The sequence below is a fragment of the Muntiacus reevesi genome, chromosome 1 (assembly GCF_963930625.1).
Source record: "Muntiacus reevesi chromosome 1, mMunRee1.1, whole genome shotgun sequence".
NCBI classification, from domain to species: domain Eukaryota; kingdom Metazoa; phylum Chordata; class Mammalia; order Artiodactyla; family Cervidae; genus Muntiacus; species Muntiacus reevesi.
The window spans coordinates 194504567-194521571 of record NC_089249.1 but is presented as its reverse complement, the minus strand read 5'-3'; the positions used below and the strand labels follow the sequence as shown (position 1 = coordinate 194521571).

General features: G+C 50.3%; 1 protein-coding gene across 2 annotated transcripts; it reads left to right on the top strand.

Annotated features, from left to right (window-relative positions):
• Positions 1-6061: 6061 nt before the first annotated feature.
• SPC24 (SPC24 component of NDC80 kinetochore complex) lies at positions 6062-11964 on the top strand. Of its 2 annotated transcripts, XR_010662921.1 has the most exons (6): positions 6062-6235; positions 9965-10109; positions 10284-10388; positions 10525-10601; positions 11627-11787; positions 11913-11964. XR_010662921.1 is itself a non-coding variant. In XM_065932766.1 (5 exons), the coding sequence occupies exons 1-5, from the start codon at positions 6076-6078 to the stop codon at positions 11731-11733; spliced, it is 594 nt and encodes a 197-aa protein (XP_065788838.1). In that variant the 5' UTR covers positions 6062-6075; the 3' UTR covers positions 11734-11848. The 2 variants fall into 2 exon arrangements, 1 of the variants encoding a protein (XP_065788838.1); XM_065932766.1 differs by lacking the exon at positions 11913-11964 and having other exon boundaries at positions 11627-11848.
• The last annotated feature ends 5041 nt before the right edge of the window (positions 11965-17005 follow it).

Sequence of the window (17005 nt, the reverse complement as noted above, 5' to 3'; positions counted from 1 at the left end):
GTGGAAGGTACACTGATCTTGTCAGTTTTCGGAAGAGTCTGTGGTTCGTGAGCCAAGAAGAGACCTTTTGGATATTAAAAAAAAAGAAAAAGGTAGATAGTGGGAAGCTGCTCTAAAGCACAGAGAACTCAGTTCAGTGTGATGACCCCGAGGGTGGGGATGCGGGAGGGGATATATGTATACACAATTCACTTTGTTGTATAGCAGAAACCAACACAACATTGGAAAGTGATTATACTCCAATTAAAAAAAGAGAGATAGTTGCAAAGAAAACAAATATTGTTCAGAAACTCTCTGGCAGTCCAGAGGTTAGGATTTGGTGCTTTCACTACTGTGGTTCAGGTTCCATCCCTGCTTGGCGAACTAAGATCTCACCAGCTGCATGACATGGCCAAAAAAAAAAAAAAATTGTTTCTCATAAACAATCACCCAGGATCATTTCATCATCTTTGCTACCTTGTTCAGCTCATGCTGAAGACCTCATTCCCCACTCCCCAAACCCAGTGTCTTGTTTGGCTTTTTTAAAAAATTATTTATTTGGCTGCACCAGATCTTAGTTGCAGCATGTGGGATCTAGTTCCCTGACCAGGGATTGAACCCGGGGCCCCCTGCTTTGGGAGCACAGAGTCTTAGCCACCAGGCCACCGGGGAAGTCCCTCTTGTTTGGCTTTTTAAAAAAAATACAAGTTCGTTTATTTTTGTGGCAAAATATACATAACAAACATTCACCATCTAAACTGTTTCTAATTGTGAAGTTCAATGTCATTAAGTACATTCACTTTGTTGTGCAACCCTCCCCACCATCCATCTCCAGAACTCTTTTCATCTTCCCAAAGTGAAACTCTGTCCCCTTTAAACATTAACTTCGTCACCCCCACCCCCAGGCGCTGGCAACTCCCATTCTCTTGTCTCCTTGAATTCAAGTACTCTAAGGACCCTGTATAAGTGGAAGTGGGGAGTTTTTGTCTTTTTATGACTGGCTTATCCCACCTAGCATAATATACTCGACATTCATCCATGCTGTAGCATGTGGCAGAATTTTCGTACTTAAAGACTGAGTAAAATCCCATTGTTTGCATACAAATTTTATTTATCCATTTATCCACTGAGGGACACTTGGTTGCTTTCACATTTTAGCTATTGTAAATCGTGCTGGGTGTACAAACAAAGTCCCAGCTTTCAACATGGCAGGGTGTGGGGGGGGGGATATACCTAAAAGTACAATTGCTAGGTCATGTGGTAGTTCTATTTTTAGTATTTTGAGGAATAGCTATAATTTATTCCAGAGCGGTTGGCCCAGTTTACATTCCCACCAACCAGTTCGTCCATTTCTTCACCAACAATTGTTATTTTCTGATTTTTAAAATTGTTTTATTTTTATTAATTTTTTATTGAAGTGTAGTTGCTTCCACGTGGCGGTAAAGAATCCGCCTGCTAATGCAGGAGATGCAGGTTTGATCCCTGGGTTGGGAAGATCCCTTGGAGAAGGAAATGGCAAGCCACTCCAGTATTCTTGCCTGGGAAATTCCATGCACAGAGGAGTCTGGCGGGCTACAGTCCATGAGGTCGCAAAGAGTCAGACACAACTTACTGACTGAGCATGCACGCACATATAATAATTGCTTTACAGTGCTGTAAAGCTTTAGCTTCTGCTTTATGATTTATTTTTAATAAGAGCCATCATAATGGCTGTGAGTAGTTCTTGCTTTATTTTTTGGCAGTGAAGTGAGTGGCCTTTCCGACAGAAGCATTTATATCTTTCAGGCTCTGCTGGTGCAACGTGGAATGGCTTATCTCTTGAACAGCCTTTCCCAGCTGATAAGAGAGCTATCATTAGCTCATGGCTTAGAAAGGTTAAGAACTTGCCAAGGTCACAGGTGATCTGCAGAGCCAGAAACTGAATCCATGGTCTTATCACCTTTTTATTCCACTCAGCATTGTGCCTGCCTTTCAGCGCAGAGAAGGTCAGCCCCTCACACCAAACAAAGGTCACAGAGCTGATGGTAACAAAGCAAACTCATCAAATGCTCCGCCGTCAGGAGGGTGAGCAATGCCATAAGCATTGACTCTGGGGTCCCAGCTCCACGCCCGGAAACCGACATTTCTGCAGGAAACTACTAAGGTGACATCACTTCTATATCTGCAAGCCACTTTATGAGTCAAAGGATGGGGAACTTCTTCTTTTTTTTTTTTTTTTAATTAATTCATTTGACTGCCCTGGGTCCCAGCATATGGGATCCAGCTCCCTGACCAGGGATTGAACCCGGGCCCCCTGCATTGGGAGCTCAGAGTCTTAACCATTGGACCACCAGGGAAATCCCAGAACTTTTTGTTCTTGAACTTCCTCTTCTCCATACTCTTCCCCCAGGAGAGCTGACATCTGATACTGGCTGCATCCTGACAGCCTGAATTTCTATCCACAGCTCAAATGTCTTTGGAGACTTATCTAGCCAAGCAACTGCTTTCTTGATAGCTCCACACAATCATTCTCCAGGCCTTGGGACCTTCCCCAAACTTTTCATTTCATGCACTCCCTCACCTCCAAGTCTGTTCCTCTCCATATTGGTCACAAGTACCACCACCACCTAATAGGTATTTGGGCCAAACACCCAGGAGCTTTTTTTCTCTTCTTCATTCCGTGCATCCAGGCTTGCTGGCAAGTCCTCTCAATTCCAGAAGATCTATAGCCAATCCCCTGCCTAGCTCTCCCCTATGTAACACCTTCCAATGCTTCCTGGTGCATCAACATCAGAATAAAGATTCTCAAAATCTCTTTTTCACTCCTCTCTGGCCATGACAACCTCCTCACCACTCCTGAAAGAAATTAAACTGCTGGGACTTCCCCGGTGGTCCTGAGGTTAAGACTCCAAGCTTTCAAGGCAGGGGGCCTGGGTCCCATTCCTGGTCAGGGAACTAGATCCCATATGCCACATCTAAGAGTTTGGATGCTTCAACTAAAGATCCCAAGTACACGCAACTAAGACCTGGTGCAGCCAAATAAATAAATATTAAGAAAGAAAGAAATTAAACTCCCACACCTCAGGAGCCTTTGAACTTGTTCTTTCCTCTGCCTTATGCCTTGTTTCCTTTTCATCACTCAGGTTCCTATTCACATGTCCCCTTCTCAGGGAATCCATCCTTGAGCCCCTAACGTAAAGCCATTTCCCTCCCCTGCTCCAACTCTAGTGATTTTGTCCTATGACCCTGTGTTATTGCCCTCGTGACAAGTCTTCCTGGCTGACTGAAATGATCTCATTCATTTCTTTGCTTATTGTGAGGTCTTGTCACTAGAGCAGTGCCTTTCAATGATTTTTTTTTTTTTTTAAGATTTTTGGCGCTCCCTTAAATTTTTAATTCAGTGGTTTGCTTACCTTAAAATTTTCTTAATATAATTTATATCTTTTTATTCATTCTGTTTTGGCTGCGCTGGGTCTTCAACGCTGTAGACAAGCTTTCTCTCTAGTTGTACACGGGCTTCTCATTGTGATAGCTTCTCTGTTGCAAAGCATGGGCTCTAGGGTGTTTGGGCTTCATTAGTTGCAGAGTGTAGGCTCAGCAGCTGGGGCACATGGGCTTAGTTGCCCAGCAGCATGTGGAATCTTCCCGGACCAGGGATTGAACCTGTGTCCCCGGCACTGTAAGGCAAATTCTTAACCACTGGACCACCAGGGAGATCCTCATGATTTTTCACATGTCCCACAGCAAGACACAAATTTCATATGTGACCCAGGGATCCAGGTGTTACAGCTACATCACAAATTACCTCCAAATTTACTGGGTTTAAACAACAACATGGATCTTGCTCACAAACCTGCAGTTTGAGCGAGCTTGCTGGGAACATCTCTCTCTGCTCCTCTTGGTGTCAGCTGAGAAGGCTCAAAGGCTGGGGGCTGGAATCATTTCAGTGCTCACTCCCTTACTTGTCTGGTGGTTGATGCTCGTTTTGGCTGGGCCCTTATCTGGGAGACTGTTCACGTGGCTTGGGCTTCCTCACAATATGGCAAATGGGCTCAGAGAGCCTACCCTGGAACTGAGAGAGAGGGAGAAAGCAAGCTAGCGCCAGGCAAAAGATGCATCTTAGTTTCTGACCAAGGCTTTTAAGTCATACAGCATCCCTTCTGCCACATTGTTAGTTGCACAAAATCCTGCTGAAATTCAAGAGAAGAATAAAGTCTGCCTCTTGACAGGGAGTGGCAAAGCTGGAACTATTTCTGTGGCTATTTTTTGGGAAATACTACCCGCCACACCCAGTAGACAAATGTTTGGAGTTTCCCCAAAACAATACCTAGCTTTTTGTACACAATGCACTAATTTTTTTTCCCCATTGTATTTTGTAGAAAATGCTGGTCATGACCTGCTAGATTGATGTCTTCACCTCATCTGAGGGACACGTCACAAAAATGAACAGTTTTTCTTTCCTGTACTGTAACCCTGCCCAGCACGGTGTTCAGTAAGAGCTGGATACCTCAACCACTAGCTTTCTATTTGTTTTACTTAGCACCTAAATAGTAATCCCTTTTAGTTCACTCAGAATCGACTGATATGGGACCTTAAATGCTGTGTGCTCAGTCATGTGAGTGAGTCGTGTGCTCACTCTTTGTGACTCCATGGACTGTAGCCCACCAGGCTCCTCTGTCCACGGGGTTTCCAGGCAAGAATACTGGAGTGGGCTGCCATTTCTTCTCCAGCGAATCTTCCCAACCCAGGGATCAAACGCATGTCTCCTGCATTGCAGGAAGACAATTGTTTACCAACTGAGCCACCAAGGAAGCAGTAACACCTGGACAGCACAGACTGAATACCAGGCACTGACCTTATTTAACCCTCATGCCAACTCTTTTATTTATTGAGGTATAGTTGATTTACAATGTTGTGCTAATTTTGCAGTACAGCAAAGTGACAGTTTTACATACACACATATATAATATATTTTTAAATATTTTTTTCTATTAAGATGTAATAGTTTGCATCTGAGTCAGTGAGTGCTTAGTTTTCCGTCATGTCCGACTCTTTGCGACCCTTTAGACTGTAGCCATGAGGCTCCTCTGTCCATGGGATTTTCCAGGCAAGAATACTGGAGTGGGTTGCTATTTCCTTCTCCAGGGGATCTTCCCCAGCCAAGAATCGAATCCATATCTCCTGAGTCTCCTGTATTGCAGGTGGATTCTTTACCTGCTTAACCATCACGGAAGACCTGCTAACCCCAAACTCCCAGTCCATCTCTTTCCCTTCCTCCTCCCCCTTGGCAACCACAAGTCCATTTCTGTTTTGTAGATAGGATAATTTATTCCCAAGCCAACTCTTAAAGTAGACACTATGATGACCCTCATTTTGCTGAAGAGGAACGTGAAGAGCAGAGGGATGAAGCAATTTGCCTGGGGTAACACAGCTTGTTGCTGTTTAGGGGCTAAGTCCGACTCTTTGCCACCCTTTGGACTGTTGTCCCCTCAGGCTCCTCTGTCCATGGGATTTCCCAGGCAAGAATACTGGAGTGGGTTGCCATTTCCTCCTCCACAGGATCTTCCCGACGCAGGGGTGGTACCCGGGTCTCCTGCCTTAGCAGACGGATTCATTACCACTGAGTCACCACGTAAGCCCAGTAAAACAGTCAATAAGTGGCAAATCTGGGGTTGAAACCCAATAAATCTGGTTGCAGACTCCATTTTGCTCTGCAGCTTCTTATAGACTTTACTTATTTATGCTTATTGTGAGTATCCCATGCACACACCGCAGAACGTCGGTTCCACGTGATGCAGTTATCAGCTTAGCCCCTAGAACCCCAACCTGGAAGTAGCAGGCACTGAATTTGCTAAGGAAAGTTTGAAGCTCGTGCTGCTGCTCTCCAGCCTGCACAGGCGCATCAGGGACTGCGGAGGCACGCCCTCCCTGCGCAGACTGGCCTTCGTCAAGGACTGACAGACGAGCTGGCGCAGGCGCACTTGTCCGACTCGAAGCAGCCGCCCACATTCGCTGATGACTGACGTGGGATCAACCCAATGGAAACGGGTCTCTCCGGGAGGGGGGGCGGGGCTCAAGGGACAGTTAAATTTGCGCGGGATTGGTTCTAAAGTAGTCATGGCGGCCTTCCGCGACATGGAGGAGGTGAGCCAGGGGCTGCTGAGCCTGCTGGGTGCCAATCGCGCGGAGGCGCAGCAGCGGCGGCTGCTGGGGCGCCACGAGCAGATGGTGGAGCGGCTGCTGGAGACGCAAGACAGCGCCGAGAAGTGGCTGCGAGGTGAGGACCTGGGCGGGCGGGGCGAGGGCCAGCCGGGACCCGTGTAATGGGAGCGGTGGCCAAGTCAGTCACGAACCTCCCTTCTGGGTGTCCCTTCCCCTAATCCATTTCCCCGTGCAGGTGAGCCTTGTACCCTCTGAGCCTCTGTTTCCCCACCCATGAAATGGGCTTCAGGATAGCAGCGGGGGGTTGTGTGTTAGTCGCTCAGTAGTGTCCGACTCTTTGCGACACCCATGGACTGTAGTTCGCCAGGTTCCTCTGTCCATGGGGATTCTCCAGGCAAGAATATTGGAGTGGGTTGCCATACCCTCCTCCAGGGGATCTTCCCAATCCAGGGATCGAACCCAGGCCTCCTGCATTGCAAGCGGATTCTTTACCATCTGAGCCACCCAGGGGGTTTAGTGGTGAATATATGAGTTTGCAGGCTCTGCCGCTCTGTGAGCAGGAGCTGAGGTACTCAGGGTTTGAATTGAAACTCAAGTGTCAAAACACCGGGTTTGAATCCCAGCATTCCCACTTCCCAGCTGTGAAATTTGAGGTGACTTACTTAACCTTGCAGTGCCTCTTTTTCCTATAAGTTGGTTTTAACAATAAATAATCCACATCTTCCTGTTGAGTTTGTTCAGATGTTTTACTGAGCACCTGCTGTGCACAGGCATAGTGCCAGCCCTGGGGTGACAGCAGGGAATAGAGCAAACACAATCCCTGGGGTGCAGGGGCTGCTGATACTCTAGCGGGGTGAGGGAGAGGATAAACAAGAAAAATGAATTTGTCAGGAGGTGATGGGCTAAGGATTTCAGCCCTTAACTCATGAGCCCTGTGGTCTCAGTCCAGTGGCTTCCCTTTCAAGCCTCAGTTTCCTCATCTGTGAATTGGGGCTGCTGAAGCACCTCTTTGATGACTCAAAGTGAAATTCACAGAAATCACGCTTGCATAGCACTGTGCCCTTGAAAGGGTTGGAGGTGGGGGCTGCCCATGTTGCAGCTTTTCTCAGCATCAGGGTTTTTTTGTTTTTTTAAAGGCTTCAAGCTTTTTTTTTCTTGTGGTAAAATTGACGTAATGTAAGGTTTACCATTTTAACTATTTTTAAGTGTCCGGTTCAACGGCATAAGCACTTTCACATTGTTGTGTAACCATCACCACCATCATCTCCAGTATGCCATTGTATGGATACGCTATATTTTGTTTATCCATTTATCACTGGACACTTGGGTTGCTCCCACATCTTGGCTATTGTGAATAATGCTGCTATGAACAGGAGGGTACAAAATAATCTCTCTGAGTCCTTGCTTTCAATTCTGTTTTTGTATTTTCCCAGAAGTGGAAATGCTGGGTCAGATGATAATTTGATATTTAATTTTTTTTGAGGAAATGTCATCTAGTTTTCCACTGTGGTTTCAGTGCCAGGGATTTGTAATGCGTTTTGACAATTACACTTTATGAGGGAGTGCCGTTTGGGTTGAGACTTGAATGAGCTGGGAGCTAACCATAGGATGCCTGGGGGGAGGAGTGATCCTGGCAGAGGGGACTCTCAGGGACAAGGTCATGAGGTGAGAATGAGCCTGGAGACCCAGGAGAAAGAGGTGGATGAGGTCAGCAGTAGCCAGAGCCTGCTAGCCCCCAGGAGGAGTTTGGATGTTGGTTCTAAGCATGTTGGAATCTGCCTTCCAATGCAGGAGACTGGGGTTCAATCCTTGGGTCGAGAAGATCCCCTGGAGAAGGAAATTGCAACCCGCTCCAGTATTCTTGCCTGGGAAATCCCTTGGACAGAGGAGCCTAGTGGGCTACAGTCCATGGGGTCGTATAAGAGTCAGACATGACTTAGCAATTAAAACAACAACTACTAAGCATGATGGATGTCCTGGGCCAGGTCTTCTGCTCTTTCCTCCTCCTCCTCCTTCCTTTTCTCCTCTCCCATTCCATTAACTCTACTTCCATGGGTGGTTGGGGAGAAGATCAACATAACCTGCCTGGGTTTCAGCAGAATGGATGGATTTGGGGCAAGGAGAGAAGAGTCAGCATTCTAGGGTGCTGGGGTTTGATCAAAGAATCCAGTTCAGGGTCTTCCTTGGTGGCAGTCCAGTGGTTAAGACCCATGCTTCCCCTGCAGGGGCTTGGGTTCAATTCCTGGTCGAGGAACTGAGATCCCACAGGCTGCCCAGCATGGCCAGAACAAAGGATCCAGTTCAGATCCCGACTTTGGAGCTAAGTTTGTGGACAAGTCACTTCTTTGAGCTTCTGTTCATAGCCTCTCGAATGCAAGGAGGGCTAAGCCGCCCTCAGAGGGTTATGAGAGAACATAGTGAGTTAGGGCTCCCTGGTTACCTGTGGCACAGCACACATGTAGGCAGTGATGGCTTAGACTGAACATCCAGGAGACTTGGCTGTGGTTCGGACGGTGCCTGGAGAAGGGGCGGGAAGGCTGTGTAAGAGAGCCAGACCCCCAGCTCTCCGACAGGAAGTCAGCAGGCACCGTCTAACACAGGTCAAGAAATAGCAGCATAAGCAAATTATTTAGAAATATGAAGGCTGATGCCAGAGAAAACAGTGAGGAGTTTAAGTGGCTGCTTCAGAGGGTGGAGAGGCTTAGAGAGGAGTGTGTGTGTGTGCACGCCCAAGTGTGTGTTTAAATTTTCACAACCATAGACATGTAGCGCTTTGATTAAAAATTAACTTGATCTAAGTTTGTAAACAAACACCGGCCCTCTGAGAAGCACTGTCATCTGTGTCTTCTCTGGGTTGGCCGGTTTCTCTGACTCAATAAGAAGGAACACAATAACCTTCTTAGGGTGTTTTTGATCTTTTCAGATGTTCCGTTCCAAATATGTTTATTCTGAGTAGGTGTTGGCTGATATCTAGCGACTGGAAGACACAATTTGTGCCTTGAAGAAGAGAGACAAGAAATAAATAGGCCAGGGTGATGAGGCTGTCCTAGGAGCACAGCCATGCCCCAGGAGGGAAAGGACAGTGTCCATTCCGCCTGAGTTGGGCATTATCCACGAGGTCCTCAGGCTGGGAACGGGTGTGCCCAATGGGAGCATCCCTGAGGACAGGCAGGCGGGGGCCCAGGAAAGCACATGAGGAAATATGGCATGTCTGCACGTATTAATGAAGCATCTTTGCAAGCCAGAACAGAGGGAAAACACGTGATCGGGAGAAAAGCAAGGAGAATGGAGGTTGGCAAGGAGGGCGAAGGTGCCCCTGGACCTTATCCTGGAGACACTGGGGGAGCCCTGGGAGGTCTTTGAGCAGAGGAGTGCCTTAGCATTCGGCCTCTGACACAGCCACTCTGAAGGCAGAGAGCAGTACAGACTGGCAACAGGAGCAACCAAAGCAAAGTGGGGGGGCTGACAGGGTGGTCCTGGAGTGATGAAGGACCTGCACGAGGAAGGAGGGGCCCTGCCAGAATGGATGGCCAACTGCATCCAAAGAGTGAGTCCTGGGCTTGCTGTCTGGGCAACGGGGTGGAGAGTGATGTCATACATTAAGACTCAGTGGACGAGGAGGGACTGGAGTTTCTTCGTCTGGTGGATTCAGGTGTGACTCGGTGAAATGGATACACTGAGTCAGATTCCAGGTGGGACTCTGGTGGGTATTTGCAAATAGGATGATGGGTCTGGGAGCCACAAATGGAAGTGGGTGTAGATGGGGGCATTGAGGCTGCCCTCTGCTCTGGGGCTCTCCTGGGGAGCTCGAGTTGAGGAGCCCAGACTTCACCCCACCCTGCAGAGATCCTCACTGCAGAGAAGGAGGTGGCCCAGAGCCTCCTGGATGCGAAGGAGCAGGCACATCAGGGTGGTGTCGAGCTGCGGCAGCTTGAAGCTGAGCTTCAGAGGGCCAGCGAGGAGGACACCCGCCTGAAGGCCAACCTCCTATATCCTTTCCTGCGTGTGCAGAATGGTTGGACCCCAGCCCCGCCTGGAGGCACCTGTTCAAGCTAGAAAACACACCTAGAGCCAGTGGCTCGGGGCCGACAGGGTTGTTGTGAGGTGTGAGCATGTGGGCAGCCCTGCCTCCAAAACCAGGGGTCCTTAACTACCTGCTTTACTCAGCTCACAAGAGAACTGGAGGAGCTCAAGGAGATTGAGGCGGATCTTGACAGACAAGAGAAGGAAGTCGACGAGGACACGACAGTCACCATCCCTTCAGCTGTGTAGGTCCATAGATGTGATGTGAGTGTGTGTCCCTGTGAGTGTGTATGTGTGTCTGTAGCCCATGGATCTTTGCTAGAGTTGACACTGGAATGACTTCTTTTCTCTGTTTTTTTTTTTTTTGGTCTTCTTGCACAGGTATGTGGCTCAACTTTATCGCCGAATTAGTAAAATCGAGTGGGATTATGAGTGTGAGCCTGGGATGATCAAAGGCAGTATCCTTTGTGGGGAATGTGAAACCCTGGGCACTGCTGGGGAGGATTAGATGGTGCAGACACTGTGGCAGGTCCCACACATTGAACAGCATGATCACATGACCCAGTTCCACTTCTGGGAATTGGAATATGACCCAATTTCGCTTTGGGTATACCCACAAAGGAATGAAAGCAGAGACTTGAACAGGATTCACAACAGCACTGTTGCCAAGAGCCCAAAGGTGGAAGCAACCCAAGCATCTATCAGCAAATGACCAGATAAACAAAATGTAGTCCATCTACACAGTAGAATATTATTCAGCCTTAAAAAGGGAAGACATCTTGACACATTTTACACCATGGATGAACCTGGGATATAATATGCTGAGTGAAATAAATCAGACACAAAAAGTCAATTCCATATAGTTCCACCTACCTGAGATTTCTAGAGTCAGTTTCATGAGGACGGAAAGTAAGATGAGGATTATCAGGGTTGGGTAGGGGGAGTCTGTTTAATGGAGACAGGGTTTCAGTTTTACAGGACCCTTCCCTGGTAGCTCAACTGGTAAAGAATCCACCTGCAATGCAGGAGACCCTGGTTCAATTCCTGGGTCGGGAAGATCCCCTGGAGGAGGGAATGACTACCTACTCCAATATTCTGACCTGGAGAACTCCATGGACAGAGGAGCCTGGCAGGCTACAGTCCACGGGGTCGCAAAGAGTCAGACACGACTGAGTGATTTTCACTTTGACTTTTCGATTTTACAAGATGAAGAGTTCTGGAGATGAATGATGATGGTTGCACAACAGCGTGAATATACTGAATGCCACTCAACAGGCTTAGTTGTTGCACAGCATGTGGGATCTTCCCGGACCAGGGATCGAACCTGTACCTCCTGCATTGGCAGGCAGATTCTTTACCACTGAGCCGCTAGGGAAGCCCCTCTAAGCATCTTAATAATGACAATTGAAAGGCAGTATCCTTTCGTCATGGGGCTGAAGGGGAGGGCAGTGCATGCTGGCTTTCCTTACACCCGTGCTCTCAGTCCACCATGGCCCCAGCGTTGCCCAGCCCATCCACCTGGACAGCACCCAGCTCTCTAAGAAGTTCATCAGCGACTATCTCTGGAATCTGGTGGACACGGAGTGGTAGTCCGGAGCCTCTGGGACTGCGTCACACAGCCCCACATAGTGGGAATCAGCCATGGTGGGTGGTCAGCGCCTCGGGGGTGAGATCAGCTTAAAATTAAATGTTGACACATAAATGAGTTTTTGTCTCTTACTGATTTTCTTCCCCCCACCCCCATTCCACCCTCCCGACTTTGGCCTCAGATGCTGGACTAGGTAATCAGAGAGAACCAACTTAACCTTGCCAGGGCTGCAACTTCACATCCGTGACAGCGCGTGCCAGTGACACCGTGGTAGCCACTGACAGATTCCACGTCTTCACCTGTGATTCAGGCGTGGCCCCTTTTTATCCGTTCAGTCTCTGAGTGCTGCTGTGTGCCCAAGGTGAAGACACAAGCTGAAGGTGACAAGGATCTGCAGCTGACGGAGGAGTCAGAAGTGATCAGATGCCGTCAGGCTAGAGAGTATCCAGAGTGCTCTGGGGCCTCAGCCAGGAAGGGAACCTGCCCCAGAGGATGGGGGTGGTGTTCATGCTGGGACTAGAAAGGAAGAGCCAGTCACAAAGAGGTTACATAGGGGCCCATCCCTGGCTCCAGGGTGGACTGTATTGGAGACCACTGGTTGCCTCCCTAATATTCATTCACCACTTGGTAAGGAACTCCTTTTAACTGCCCAAGTCAAAACAGAACTTTCCCCAGTCTTCTTTGCAGTTAAATTCAGGACAGTGAAATGTAAGAAGAAGTGTTGTATGTGACTTCTTAAAAGGCAAGGGAGTGTCCCCTTTCCCTTCTCCTCTATTTTCTGGAATTTGGGTGTGATGGCTGGAGCCCTGGCAGCTGTATTGCCACATGAGGAGGGTTGAAATTCTCTAGAGATGATAAGAGTCTAGTTCTCTGATGATGGTGGAACTGGATATCAATACTAGACTTCTCGAGTGCAGGGGCTAACCTGCTCTGTGTGTCTTTCTTAGTTTTTCTATCACAGACGCTCATAATAAACCCTCACTGATTCAGCATGCAGCCAAAGCCTGGGCCAGCCAATCAGTGCATTCACCTAACCCCCATCCTCAGTGACTGAAGTACTACTGCAAGTAGGAAGTTTATGGCCAGCCTGCCTGCCTGTCTAAGGGCAGCGAGTGAGAAGTATGGTCCCTTTGCCATCAAGTGCCTCCTGGATACAGCTTTGCCTGAAGCCAATAGATTTGGCAGTTACATGAATCTCTGGGTGCTGGGTTTTGTGCACCTCTGTACAACTTACAGTAAGTACAATTTGTATTTCTTGATCAGAGATTTTCTAAGCAGAAGGAACAGTAAGTTCTAGCGGCACCCGAGTACATCAAATGGGCATCAAAATAGTCCATTCCCATACCCCTTGGTATGGTCCTTGGAGGTCCTAGGGCAAGTAAGCCTGCCTGTTGGGGTCCAGGAGATAGACCCCAAAAAGGGGTTATTAGTGTCACTGAAATGCAAGCATCCCCAGACCATATGGCTCACAAGATTCCCAGAACTTCAGAAGCCCTGCTTTTATGCCGAGAGCTTGGCTTTACATATTCAAGGATACGTTCCCATAAGTCCTCCTGGGCTGTTTTCATTTTCAAGGTTGGCAGAGTTTTTTTATGACGTGAAAAAGAAGCAGAGTCCTTCATTGGTACCCTTGGCCTCCAAAGGGCAAAAGACTTGACCTAGACCAGGGTTTTCCTGCCTCAGCTTTCACAGTGCTGGGGCCAGGTCACTCTGTTGGGGGCTGCCCTGGACATCATAGGATAATCTGGCAGTAACCCTGGCCTCTACCCTCTAGATACTAGGAGCCAACCCCTGTCCTGAAAACCCTGGGGGTGGCGGGGCGGGGGGTGGACGCACTCAGGGCTGCCACCCCCACCTCCACCCCCCTGCCTTGTAGTCTGAGCCGGGAACCCATGAGGGTTCTGCCAGGGTCAGTTGAGAAGCTGCTTCACCATGATGGCCGTTCCTGCTGACACAGCCAGCCTCCACCTGCTCCCCTGCAGGAGTGAAGGTGCCAGGAGGGCTCCATGCCCTGAGAGGACTGGGGCACAGCTGAGGGTCCCAGGACTGGCAGAGAAGTGTATTTCCCTCTAGTTCAAATTAATGGGCACAGAATTCCTGGGAGAGAAAGCTGGTGATGGGAGGCGGGTACAGTTAGAGGCAAAGTTCTCTCTGGGCCCTAGCTCAGGGCCTGAACCCCTTCCGAAGGGATCTGCTCCCCTGCCATAATCACACCCCGCTCCAAGCAGTGGCTTTGTTCGGGGAGGGGCCTAGGAGGCATTGCCTGCCTGCCCAGAGCTCAGTGACCAAAAAGGACATTTGACATTTGAGGGAGGCTGTATGGACACAAGATTCAGAGGGGCCATGTCCCATTTCCCCAGGCAGCCCCCCGAGACCAACTCAAGGAGTGAGCAAGGGGGTGAGGCATGCAGCCCAGTGGGGCCCGACGGGTGGGTTCGGGGAGGTGCCTGAGCTCACAGGGGCCAGGGGAGGCCCTGGCCCTCTGCATGCCTGGGCCCTGACTCACTGCCCGGGGCTGGCCAGACGCCCGGATGGCCTTGGCCCACGGCCTCCAGCCTGCACCCCCACCCCCGCCCCGCCTGCTCTCCCTCTGAGAGCCAGCCCATCAGCAGCCACCAGCCTTTTCCCAGATTATGGAGGCCAGCCAGGGGCACGTTGAATGTTAGGCCAGCCCTGGTTGGGGTGCAGGATCAGTGTCCCCCCTACCACCAGGAAGGGAGCATGGAACCCAAACCTTGGCGCCCGCAGAACTGAGACTTGACCCCACACACCCACCCCATTCCTCTTCTGCCATCCCCTCAGGCCAGCACCAACCCAAGCTGGTGAGGGGGATCCATTTTACAGGTAGGAAAACTGAGGCACAGCTTGGTCCAGTCAGTTGCCCAAAGTCACAGTGACACCCCCCCTCCCCGGGAGGCTGAACCCAGCAGGGGGGCCCCAGGGTCCATGGGTTCTTGGCTCTTCAGATGAGAAACGGACTCCGAGGCGCCTGTCTCTTGTCCAAGGTTACCCAGGTGGAAAGAGACCAAGAACTGGAACCCAGGCCTGTACTTGGTAGAGCCCTGCCAGGCAACAGAGCACTTAAAAGTCCTTAGTGGTTGCTGGTCAAATATCCACACACCTGGCCAACCTGGTTTTTTTTTTTTTTTGCCTAGAGACAACACAGCTAACATTTCAATGATCTTTCAATCTGTTTTCTAGGATTTCTATGCTTTCATAAAATTTCATATAACTGACATCTCAGAAAGTAATGTTTGAAAACTGCTTTAAAACACTAAAGTTACATTGCTAAGCGCTAAGTCACTTCAGTCGTGTCTGACTCTTTGTGACCCCATGGAGCCCACTGAGCTCCTCTGTCCATGGAATTCTCCAGGTAAGAATTCTAGAGTGGGTTGCCATTTCCTACTCCAGGGGATCTTCCTGACCCAGGGATCGAACCCATATCTCTTATGCAACCTGGTTTTTAATTGGTGTTTCTGGAGAAAATAGGCAAGGGTGTATGGAATCGAGAGGCTGAACCTCTTCACCTGGACCTCTGGCAAGCTTGGTGGGCTGAGGCTGGGGAGAGGCTGGGAAGACTGACCACAAGGGACCAATACAGACACGGCAGTGCTTGGACCACCCCCAGGAAGCCCCCAGGACCTCCTGGTGGCCTCCCCACCTGACTCAGCAGTGTACTCGACATCTGTGACCTGCCAGGCGCCCCCTCCAGGGAGCCACGCTACTGTGGAGGCCATGAGCAGGTACTGGGTGCTGGCTCCCAGTGTCCTTCAGTGATGGAACCAAGGCACAGTGAAGGCAAGCTGTTCACAAACGGTGTCACAGCTGATGAAGGCAGAGCCTATTGGAGGCCCCAGGGAGGAAGAGTAATTTGGGCCCAGACAGACCTGAACGCCCAGGGGACAAAAATATGGAGACAGTGACCCAGGCAGAGGGAACAGCAAGTACAAAGGATCAGAGACAGCAAAGAGGCCAGCAAGGAGAGGATGAGAGGCCTTGGGGCTGGATCAAGCCAGGCCTGCAGTCCACAGTGAGACATGAGGAGGATTTTCAGATTCCGGGGGTGGGGTGGGGGAGCTCAGAGTTGGGGCTTGGGAAAGGAGAGTCTGACACTGCCCTCTTGACACAGGTCATGGCGCAGAGGCCCAGCTGACTGGGGGATGGTTTTGCTTTGAACCCCCAAGCTCCCGGCCTTCCATCCAATCACAGGCACAGCTTGGGAGAGGAGGCCATGGTGTAAGCAGAGCAGCTGTGCCGGGGAGGGTGGAGCCCCTTCATGGAGGGCAGGAGTCAGAGCTGAAACCTGAGCTGCCTGGAGGGGAGGCTGAACCGGACCCAGGAGTCCTGGGGGCTGTTCCCTGCCTCTCAATTCCACTCCACTCCGTGGGGTGGGTGATGTGACCAGTATTTGCTCAAATTTCAACTCTCAGGTGCTCTCATCTCCTCATCACTGAGGGAATTCACTGCCTAGAGGAGGGGGGGCGCTGCCCCCCACCATGGGGGCGGGCCGGCATGTGGACAGCTCTCCCCCCTCCCCGCCTCCCCCTCTTTCCTCCCACGGACCTGGGCTCAGCCCCGCAGGCTCCAGCCTGACTCACCACAGGCAGCTGTGGTTTCAGATGCCTGTGGGGGCTGGGGCTGGGGGGTGAAGGCAGCAGAGGATGTCAATTGGGGTGTCAGGCTTGGGGGAGCAACTTCCTCCCACTACCCGGCTGGTGTTGGCCGGAGCTGCTGAGCCTCTTGGAAAGGCAGGAGTTCAGAGTCACCTGCCCACACCCTGTCCTCAGGGACAGCAGCTCCCAAGCTCCAGTCTGCTCCCCACCCCTTTGGGGGAGCCCACAGACCAACTCCAAGCAGCCGGCCAGCTGCCCCTCATCTTACCTGGGTGACAACCAGACCCTTCCCCAGGGGAGCCCCTGTGAGCCCAGAGAGGTTCACCACCGTGGCCTTGCCTTTTAGGCTGCTGCTATTGAAGGACAAAAAGGCTGGGCATCCTGGTCTTGCCAGGAGCTCGGGACTCAAGCCCAGGGACACCAGCCTCCCCTTTCCCATCTGTAAAATGGGCTCTGGGCCTGGCCCCTCCTTGGGCGGCAACAGAGAGGCTGCAGCCAGTTAATCCCCAAGAAGGGTCCGCTCTTATTTATCCTGACACTCTAATCCTGTGTGTCTGTGCACACTCACTGGCACGCTGGGAGCGCCCGAGGAAGGATTTCAGTTACTACTCCCTCCGTTAACAGAAAACTGCCCAGGTCAGGCATCAGAAACTTCCATCAC

Coding starts and splice junctions, on each gene's coding strand:
- SPC24 (XM_065932766.1), top strand. CDS start 6,076: ATGGCGGCCTTCCGCGACATGGAGGAGGTGAGCCAGGGGCTGCTGAGC. Junction 6,236..9,964: donor CGCCGAGAAGTGGCTGCGAG/GTGAGGACCTGG, acceptor CCCACCCTGCAG/AGATCCTCACTGCAGAGAAG. Junction 10,110..10,283: donor CGCCTGAAGGCCAACCTCCT/ATATCCTTTCCT, acceptor TACCTGCTTTAC/TCAGCTCACAAGAGAACTGG.